The sequence below is a fragment of the Balaenoptera musculus genome, chromosome 10 (assembly GCF_009873245.2).
Source record: "Balaenoptera musculus isolate JJ_BM4_2016_0621 chromosome 10, mBalMus1.pri.v3, whole genome shotgun sequence".
NCBI classification, from domain to species: Eukaryota; Metazoa; Chordata; class Mammalia; order Artiodactyla; family Balaenopteridae; genus Balaenoptera; species Balaenoptera musculus.
In genome coordinates, this window is record NC_045794.1 from 92,071,578 (window position 1) to 92,082,376 (window position 10,799).

General features: G+C 39.9%; 1 protein-coding gene across 5 annotated transcripts in view; it reads left to right on the plus strand.

Moving 5' to 3' along the window:
• The window catches only part of HMGXB4 (HMG-box containing 4), a 31,557-nt gene extending 20,758 nt beyond the window's left edge, over positions 1–10,799 (plus strand). For 3 of the 5 annotated variants that reach the window (XM_036866416.1, XM_036866415.1, XM_036866418.1), the window contains 6 exons: positions 755–836; positions 1,782–1,846; positions 2,855–2,960; positions 3,638–3,807; positions 8,085–8,207; positions 8,713–9,672. In XM_036866416.1, coding sequence (XP_036722311.1) covers positions 755–836; positions 1,782–1,846; positions 2,855–2,960; positions 3,638–3,807; positions 8,085–8,207; positions 8,713–8,757 — 591 coding nt within the window. In that variant the 3' untranslated portion in view covers positions 8,758–9,672. Of the gene's footprint in view, positions 1–754; positions 837–1,781; positions 1,847–2,854; positions 2,961–3,637; positions 3,808–8,084; positions 8,208–8,712 lie in introns of all 5 variants that reach the window. The other 2 variants (XR_005021540.1, XM_036866417.1) reach the window with 2 other exon arrangements.

Consider the following 10,799-nt stretch of genomic DNA (forward strand, 5'->3'; position numbering starts at 1 on the left):
AATATCTTGTTTTATATATCCCTGATTGAACTGGTTTTAAAAGCTCATTTTGTTTTTGTTTCCCAAAAATCATGCATTGCTTTTGGAATTGTCATAAGTGAAGAATAAACATATTTCAGGTAGTACAAAGCAGTTTGTTGAAGTGAAAGAGGTTCGTCTTACGTTAAGTACCAAAGAATTGTCTTCAGTTATTTATTTACTTCTCACCTTGGACCACAAGAATGTGAATAATAAAATAACGATAAACTACAAGTGACAGTCAAAGCAGGATCAGGAAAATTTTAAGATTAGAAATCAAAACCAGAGGAACAATATGAACACAAATTTAGCTCTTGATTTTCTGGCCCCAAAGCAAAGGGAAATTATGTGGTTCTTATTTTCAAAGAAGATGAAAACTAGACACCCCAGGAGAGGTAAAGATTTTCTTAGCACTTAATTCTAACTGAAATACGTAACATTTGTAGGAAGGGTGAAGAGCTTTACAAGTAATTATCAAGTAGCTGCAACAACCTGAAAAATCTAAAATTAATTTAGCATGTGGTTTTTACCTTCTAAAATAAAACTGATACTCATCTCTGAGTCATAAGTAACATGGATTAAAAATTAATTATCGTGTTTAGGAAAGCTGGTTAGTAATTTAGAACTCTTGATGAAAAAGTGCAGGTATCTTTTTTGTTTTGTTCCCATAGATGCAAGGTTGCTCAACCTGTGTTCTAATTAAGTCTTACCCTGTACTATTTTTATGTGGTACTAGCCAAAAAAGAAGAACATGTCGGCCTACCAGGTGTTCTGTAAGGAGTATCGTGTAACCATTGTGGCTGACCATCCAGGCATAGGTAAGAACATTTCTCAACTTTAGTGATTTTACTTTCCATTTGTGTCCCTGAAGCAGTGCAGTTAATCCAGTCAGCAGGCAAACTTATTCCCATAGTATGAAAAGAACACAAATCTCATTTCTTTCCTCAGTTGTGCAAGTCACTGTAGATTTTGTCTTAGTTCACCCCGTCCATAAAGCACAGTACATAAATACGCAGTTGTTTCTTTCCAAGATTCTACAGTTGACCTTTTCCTTAAACTGCCCTCAGTGTAGAGTCGGAGTGAGATGACATACTATATTGTTCATATTTGTCTCTATACGGAAGTTAGGGAGGTGAGAAGCACACTACACCTCAGGCCTTAGACAAGTCACGTGCCCTCTGCACATCTCATTTGCCCAATGTGTGAACTAGCGTCCCAACCTGCTCACCAGGGTTGTTGTGAGGCACACTGAAGCACCGTGAAAGACACAGATGTGCTTTATAAAGCATGACCTCGCTCTACATGTGGAAGCACAGCATTACACGTCTGGAAGATCGCTTCCGAGCTGCTCTAGGGAAGTTTGTCTCTGAGCTCTCAGAAATTCGGTAAAACTCTAACATCTCTTAATCAGTCAAATTCTCCATAACATATTTTCTCTAACTTAAGTAGATAAGCCCTGTTCCGTGGGATCAAATTAAAAGACACCAGAAAGATGCTTAAGGAATAAATCCTTAGAGAGTAGACATGTGAGAATTTGAGCCTGTCTCAAGGCCACCAAAACAGCCCCTTCCTTCCAGAAAAGAATCAAGGAAAGTGACGGGGTTTGGTTTGGTTTTCTGAAAGACTCTTGTGCTATTTAAATCTGATCTTCAAGACCCTTTTCCTAGTTGTTGCTCCTATCAATCGTCTGTTTTGTTTATGGTTAAACCTTTATTGTTTTGGGTTGTTTTTGTTTTTTATTTTTTTTTACTCTTTTATGCTAGATTTTGGGGAACTGAGCAAAAAACTGGCTGAGGTGTGGAAGCAATTGCCAGAGAAAGACAAACTGGTAAGTACAGTTTATTACGGACACATTTTTCATTGCTTTATGCCTTCCAAAATGTGTAATCCTCCTATACACCATCCCAAACAACACTGAACATAGAAAAAAAAAATTACAAATCAGTGGAAAATGGTTTAGCAGAGGGCAATAAAGTAGTTGGTGCCAGTTCACTCGACATGAGGATTTAGCTGCAGGGAGGCTGTCTTCTAACCTCATCTAATTTTTTCCCAACAACCTGACATTTGAGCCAAAAGATGACCTAACTTGGGCAATGAGTCGTGTTAAAAGAGAATCTAAAGTCAGAGGCCTTGACCACAAACACCTACTAGTCAGCTGTGGTCTGAGAACTGAGGAAAGTGGTGCACCTGATAGTCCCAGCAAATAATAAAGACATGGGACAATGTTTACTAGGTAAGTAGGTTCCAGGTCATCATCCTCATCAACCATTACCAAATAATAAACCTTCCTGTCAAAAAGCTAATAAGACAACGATAAACAGTCATATTTGAATCACAGTCACTTTCCAGTTAGATGAGATGAAGGTAGTCTAGGCATTAGAATTACCATCTTGCTTTTTTAAGGTACAGCTCATCTGGGTGAAACAACATATATTTTTCACCCAGGTCAATTATCTTCAGTTTCTGTTTTCCGTGTCATTGTTATCCTAGTATTGGTGTTTCCAACTGGCAGGTTAGAAGAAATGTTTAAACCACATGGACATTAGGATGAGCCAGATGTTTCCTCTGTGATTTTACATTTCAATTTTAGAGTGATCGCAGAATCAATGCTGTGATGTGACCATTAGCACTGGGGGGTGTTCGTGGTCCTCTCCTAAGATACTATTGTCACCGCTACCTGAAGCCTGTTCACTGACCCTCCGCTTAAAAGTTAACATTAACCCTCTGTCTGCTCCCCTCCACTGTTCCCTTTCTTTTCTTCATTCTCCTCTTCCATGACTGCTTTCCCTTTTACTTTTTTGCCCTTTTAAATTTGTTTGCCTTGATCTGATTGCAGATTTGGAAGCAAAAAGCTCAATATCTGCAACACAAACAGAACAAAGCAGAAGCTACAACTGTGAAAAGAAAAGCATCCAGCTCAGAAGGTTCCATGAAGGTGAAAGGTAGTGACCACACCCCTCTCCTCTTTTCATTCTTTTCCCTAGAGCACTGTGAATTTTGCTTCCTCACTAAGAAATGGGGAGAATAGCCTATATTAGAAGCAGATCTTGATATCCAGATATTATTACTGAATATTAAGGGTTGCCAAAAAAATTTAGAAAATGTTAAGTCATAAGTCAGCAAGCTTTCCTGTAAAGGGCCAGAGAGTAAATATTTTATTTTTTGTTTTTTATTTAATATTTTATTTATTTATTTATTTATTTATTTATTCGGTTGCACTGGGTCTTAGTTGCAGCTCTTGGGCTCCTTAGTTGCGGCATGCGAACTCTTAGTTGTGGCATGCACGTGGGATCTAGTTCCCTGACCAGGGATCGAACCCGGACCCCCTGCATGAGCTTGGAGTCTTAACCACTCTGCCACCAGGGAAGTCCCTGAGAGTGAATATTTTAAGTCTGAGGGCCATATGCATTCTCTGTCATGTATTCCTCTTTGTTTTTTCTACAACAGCCATTTAAAAATCTAAAATCATTCTTAGCTCACAGGCCAATACAAAAACAAGTCATGAGCCAGATTTGGCCCACAGTCCATAATTTTGTTAATGCCTGGTAGAGCTCATAAAAAGGGAAAATCTGGAAGAACATTGGCAAGCTTTCTCTCTCTATTTTGCCTCTGTTCTCAGCTTCCCCTGCAGGAGTACTGTCACCCCAAAAGAAATCCCCACCCACCACCATGCTGCTACCCGCCTCACCAGCCAAAGCCCCTGAGACAGAGCCCATCGACGTGGCTGCTCATCTCCAGCTGTTGGGAGAGTCCCTGAGCCTCATTGGACACCGCCTGCAGGAAACCGAGGTGAGGGTCCTGCCAGCAGCATGACTCCAGTTGCTTACGTGATTTGAATCCACTTGCTCATTCCACATACATTCATTGAGCAACTGCTGTATGCTGGGTTATGCCAGGTGCTCAGGATATGGTGATAAAGAAGAGAGATGGTGATAGAAACGTCTAGAGATTTGGAATCTACCTACTGGCTCTCAAAGTTTACACTAATACCATCCTATTGAAACAATGGCACAAAAGGAAATTAGACTACCCTGTAACGTTTTTTTCCCCAGTTTTACAGAGATACAATTGACATATAATCCTGTAACTCATTTTTATTTTTTAAAAATGCAATGGGAAAAATGAGTACAAATCCCATGGAAGCTTTGATCATTTTTATTTCTAAGAGAGTTTGGATTTTTCTATGCATTTCCAGCAAGGTTTTCAATAGACAGATTAGATTGTACAGGGGATTAAGTGTTCCTCTACTGCTTTGAAAGTAGGTAGCAACTGGGAGATTGAGGCTCTCAAGCTCTTCATTACTCTGCACTTGAATCATACTGTGCTGTGTACCCTAAGGAGATCTGTGTCCTTTTAAGCTTCAATTTCAAAATCGCTTAACCTGCAAAGCTGTCATGTTCCATTTCTATTACCATATTCAATTTCTAATCATATTTCTCCCGGCTAACTCAGTAAGTAGTGTAGTATTTCAGTTTTCCACTGGGTCCTAATAGGACATTTCAGCAAAGAAATCAGTCTGAATTACTAAAGGCATCTTTAAGCTGAGAAATCGGTGTAGGGATATAAAACTCCTCACTTGCTTTTATGTGGAAGTTGAATTATTATTCAACAAATAAAATGCCAAAGGCCGCAAGAGATGAAGCTTTGTCTAAGTTCTTTGGCTAGTTTCTCAAAATTTAGTAGGTGTCAAAACAGCTACTTTCCTGTAGGCCCAGATATTTGAATGGATATAGATATTTCCAGAATAAAATATTCTGGGATCCTTATTTATTTTTCATATTTAGACATTCTTACGTTTCCTAAAAAGTTAAAATTTTAAATGATTTGTTTTTTTCACCTTCCATATTCCAGATTTTCCCTGACGTTTCCATTGACTTTAGCAAATACTTGTTGAGTACTTACGCATTATTCCAAAAACTGGGGGGAGTAGAAATTATGATGATTTCGTATCCTCAGGAAACTTACAGTCTAATTGGAAAGATAGAATAGATTAATAATTAGCAAATAAAACAAGCCAGCTTCTGTGAGCAGTTGCTGTGGGAGAGTTACATGTACATATTGACCAGAAAAGGGAAAGAATGTTGCAGAATCTCTAGTCCCCTTTTTTTTTAACATAAGGAACAGTCTTATTACGATATAATTCACATACCATAAAGTTTACCCTTTTAAAATGTAGAATTTAGTGGCTTTTAGTATATTCACAGATTTGTGGCTCCATTACTACTGTCTATTCCAGATCATTTTCATTACCCCCGAAAGAGACCCCATATACATCAGCAGTAATTCCCCATTCCCCCATACTCCACTTTTTCCCAGACTTTAATCATTTGGGTGTATCTTCACAATTCGGCCATTTCCACATAACACTTTATACTGTTATTTACTTTGTATTTTTTTAATTTTAATTTTATTGGGGTATAGTTGATTTACAATGTTGTGTTAGTTTCAGGTGCACAGCAAAGTGATTCAGTTACACATATACGTATATTCATTTTTAGATTCTTTTCTCATATAGGTTATCCCAGAATATTGAGTAGAGTTCCCTGTGCTATACAGTAGGTCCTTGTTGGTTATCTGTCATATATAGTAGTGTGTGTGTGTGTGTTCATCCCAAGCTCCTGATTTATTTATATTTTTATTTAAATAAATTTATCCATGCTTTCACAATGATGTCCTCAATATCACAAGTGAGATACTCTAATCTTTTTTCTAATGTACTTCAAAATGGATGTATATCAAATAATTAATGTTCACCTCTACGCCACCTGAAATTAGTAAACGTACTACACTTTAAGGAACACTGACTTACACAGTTTGCTCATTTAAAGATTGAATACCTGAAACCTAATGAAATTAAGTGACCGTTATTACAAGTTTATGCAACTCGCTGTGACTGAGCGCAGCTTGCCCCACTTCTCAGCCTGCTCTCATTCTGCGGCTTTGTGCCACCTGAAGCAGTTAAAGCAGCGCTCGAGAGCAGAGAGTTAGGGGGTCAGGAGAGGCTCTGTGAAGGGGAGGTGGGGTTCCAGCAGGACCTGGAAGGATAAGCAGGACTTGGTATCACGGAGATGTTGGAGAGAGACATCGTAAACCAAGAGAACATCTGCTTCTCGGCCCTGGGGTTTTCTGCAGAGATGGGTCAAAAGAGACCCAGTGGGGCTCTAGACCCCCCATTCTCACTTTAACCAGATCTTTTAGCTGTTTTATATATTGGGGTTCCACTTTATGTTTTATTTCCAAAGGGGTTTATTGCTAAAATGATGAAAAACTAGAACAGCCAATGCATAAGGTAGAGGAAGGCTGAATATTAAGGGCATAGTCCAAACTACAGAGGGAAATGACTGCTCAGGAACTACCGGAATTTTTTGAGTAGGGAGGAATGATCAGAGCTCTCATTTGGTTTTCACTGAGAATATCTTCTATTTTATTTTATTTTATTTTAATTTTTTTTAATCTTCTATTTTAGATTGGGAGTGAAAAGAGACCAGAATTAGGGAAAAGTTATAATAATAATCTAGTCTAGACATGACAAAGATTTGAATTTAATTTAACAAATATTTATTGAGAGCTTACTCTGTGCAGAACCCCAGTAGTTATTGGAAGGGTATAAAAATGAGTATGACTTGGTTCCTGCTCTCAGGTTGCTTATTGGGAGAGTCAGACATAAAATATTAGCTATCATTAACTGTAGGGCAAAAGTATGGAATAATATTACTAATTGCTGTCTTCCGTTGAATGCTCACTCAGGCAGCTTTGGTTCAGAGTGCTGTACATGGATCCTTTCCTTTAATGCACACTGCAACTTTGTGAAACAAAATTTGTGTTCCCTTATTTTAGAGAAGGAAAAACAGACTTAGGTTAAGGAACTTTCTCTAGAGTTTAGCCCGTAAGTGCTGAAACAGGGCCTTGAGTTTGGTGGCATGACCTCAGGGTCCATGCTTGTAACCCTTTGCTGCCTGCCTTGGAAGTGGGGGCAGACATTGGACAAGGAGAATGAAGGGAAAGAAAACTCAACGGTGGCAAGGCCTTGAGACTGGGCAGGTGTGTGAATGGTGGTGATTTTAGCAGATGAAGGGATGCTAGGAGGAAGGGTAGGTTATTTCTCTTTACCGTATGTTGAGATTGAGAAATATCCAAAATGAAAGCCCTAGCAGGCAGCCAGAAAGGCAGTTTTGGAGATGAAGATGTTGGTAATAGTAGTAATCATTATTGATACTCTCTGAGCACTTCCCAGGTGCCAGGCACCACCCCAGGTACTATGTACTATATGTCTGTTGTCTCACTTAGTCCGCTCCATGCTACAGACGCTGTCAGTACTGTGTTTTTCAGGCACAGCATAGAAAGCCGCTTGCGCCTCTCGGTGAGCGGGATAGCCAGGTTCTCGACCCCGCCATCTCGAGCCCAGAGCTCATTCTCTGAAGGACGCTTCTGTGCTGCCTTCCTAGGTGACATATCCTCACAGTACTTCTGGTTGAAGCAGATTATACAAGAGCTGGGCAGCATTATTTGTAGCAAGCAATCTTATTTGTTATCTCTTTGAATCACAGAGATATAAACAATATGCATTTTGTAAGAAGTTAAGTTTTAAAAAGAACAGAAAAGTGGTATCATCCACTATCAAAACAGCCACATATGTAGAGAAGTGTGTGTGTGTTTGTGTTATATGTTAACATGTAGAATTCTCATGGTTATCACATTTGAGCTATATTTGTGGAGTTCATAAGAAAAATACTTTTGCATACATGATCTCCACAAATCTTCCCAGCAGGTGTCCAGAATAGATGAGGCATTTTTTAAGATTTTTCAGTATAGGTTTTTTGGGGTTTTTTCCTACTGTTCCTAAGTGACTAACCTAAGGTCTCACAGAGGGTACAGTGGATTAGGAATATAGAAAGGAAACCTGGGAATGTATTCTTATCAAAGCAGAGACCTTCCATTTCTGCCACAAGTTTCATAGAACTGCCCAAGACTTAAAGAACCGTGCAAGGAACTCGCCCAGAACCTGGAGGGAGCCTCATGAGTGTGATTCAAGCTGCAGTCCTCTCCTGTCACGCTCTCCTTTTCAGGGCATGGTGGCTGTGTCCGGCAGTTTGTCAGTGCTTCTGGATTCCATCATCTGTGCGCTTGGCCCCTTGGCGTGTCTGACCACACAACTACCTGAGTTGAATGGCTGTCCCAAACAGGTCTTGGTGAGTTTCCTTGTTTCCTGGGATTTTGGGGGCCAGACCCCTTGGGAGCCAGAGAGGCCCTGCTTTAATGAGCCCTATCAAGCACAAGCTCATAAAGCTTCCTGGATATAGTGTTGCCATAGGCTGTCGGCCCATGGAACCTGACACTGAGTGTTGAATGCATGCCAGGCTTTCAGTGAAATAGCAAACACGCCATTTCCTAAGATTTCTCTCCTTTGGAGAGAAGCGTTGTAGCCCTTAAGGTACTGCAACTCCTGTGTTGCCTATTTGCTCTTCCAGAGACAAAGAAAGTGCAGGAGTCTCCTGCCTCTAGTTTACTAGGATTAGTGGGAGAAGTCAGCAGAAAAGCTCCCAGCATAACGGACAACGGCGTGACATCTTCTCTCTCCCTGTTTTCTCTAACTCTAGATTTTCTTTCTCATCTCTCTCCCTTGAACAAAGAAATATGTCTCAGGGAACTAAGGTAAAATACTCTTCAGCTGAACCTTTTTCCTTTGTTTTGCAGTCAAACACACTAGACAACATTGCTTACATCATGCCTGGACTGTGACAGCAGAGACTCCTGGGACAGAACGCTTATCCCGCCTGCTGCTGGCTTGTGTACGTGACTGTTCCAGACCCCTTCACTGGCCTTGGGGTGTAGCTATTAAATTTTTATATATATGCATATATATATATATATCTAATGTATAATATATACATAGGACTGTAAGTACTTTGCTTTTAATAATTTTATGAAATGGCAAAGGTTTAGCCAAGAGGAAACCTTGGCATGAATGTGGGCTTGGGATTCTTTCTTCTACTGTGGTGGATAAATCTGCCTTAAAAATCAGTGTAACTTGGGGGCTGGGGGCTTGTTCTGGATGCCAAGTGCATCGCTTTAAGGTCAGCTAAAATGTGATTTTTTTCCAAACTCAGTTGTACCTCCAGACCCATCACTGACCATTTGCCTTACCTGTCTTACAGTCTGAAATGTAATGGGAAAGATTATGGGAAGATGTCAGTTAACTGAAAGTACAAAGCTTTTCAACTTGAAGTGACCTAGGTGGGAAGTGATAACATCGTTCCCATCTGAAAGTTATTGCGATGGCTTAAGTGAACTTAGTAGGGGGTTCATTCCAATTCCTGCTCTACCAGTGTCCATGTCTCAAAACTTACTGTAATCATTGGTACCATTGGCAGCCTCAGCCGGAGCCAAGGAGATTTGTGAGCCCTGGAGAGGGTAAAGCTGTCAGTGCCACCAGTTGAATGGCCTATATCGTGAGCTGACCCAGAGCATTTGGTCTGCAGAACTAAGAGCTGGTATCTTCCATTGGCAGCGTCAGCTTAGCTCACAGTTCTGCTGCTTAGCTGCTTGGCGGGTGTGGAAGGTGAGCTTTGCCCAGGCTGATTCCTGGGTTCATCTCATTGGCTCCCCTGCTGGGCAGATACACAGGGTTCTGCATTCCACACGTAAGCGAATTGCGAAAAAAGTACTCTGTTCTCATGTAGGGTTATTTATGTGCGTGTGTGAATGTGTGTTTTAATTATGTGTATTTAACTCTTTAAACTCTCTTAGATTTTAATTTATCCTGTAAATTTCTGTATATATAATTTAAAAACAAGAGCCTCCACCAGCAACAGCATGTGGAAGATACAGATTTGTCATTTCTGCCTCCCTTCCTTCCTCTGGTCTCCTCTGCAAACTCCAAATCATCTACACTTTAAGGTATCGTGCCTCAAAAAGGAATCATTATGTTGGGATTCTAGTTCTTTACAAATGAATAATGTCAAGAAAGTAAATAAAAAGGAATGTTACCATTCCCAGCTGCCCTTATTTCCAAAGAACAAGGCTTTTGCTTCCCAGTTCCAAAGAAAACAGTTGAGCACTTCAGCGTTGTTTTTAAATTCAGTTTGAGAGTCCATGTCAAAACCAAGCTCTGAGGTGACTGCTTTCTTCCCTTGGCCTGGACAGAGCACTGCAGCATCAAAGTAGATCTTTGAGGACAGTGCCGCCAGCCTATTTAATTCTGCTGCATCCTATTTAATTCTTTCCTTTTTTCCCACCAGTGTGGTCACAGGGCTGTGTTTCTTAAAGGTATTCTGGCTGCTGAATGCCTTTCTCACCTCAGAGCAGTCTTGAAATTTAACTGGGAAACAGAAGGAAACAGGAATGCTTGGGAACCAAAATCACGAAGAGCAGAAATCCTGGTTTAATTTTGTGTGTTAGCACCTATCCCACGCCTCCTCTGTACCCATGTCAGTTTTCTGTTTGACACAGGGTATCAAGGAAGGGCCTCGGAGACGTGGATTAGTACAGAAAGAAGTCAATCCTACCATCGTCATTTGTACACATTAATGAAGTCCTGACGAGGACCTGCTTTTTGTTTGTTTGTTTTCCTTTAAAATCCAAACCTATTGTATTTGTATTTAAAATTTGTACACATTTGTATAATAATCGGTTCCTTGTGGTATTTGGTACTATTAGAGGAAAAACTTTGGATTCAGACCTTCTTGCAGTTTTTATATCATTGTTTTATTTTGTTTTTTAAATAAATTCTAGCTGTTTGATCCAAATCCCATTATAGTTGTATAAAGAAATAAAATTTTGTA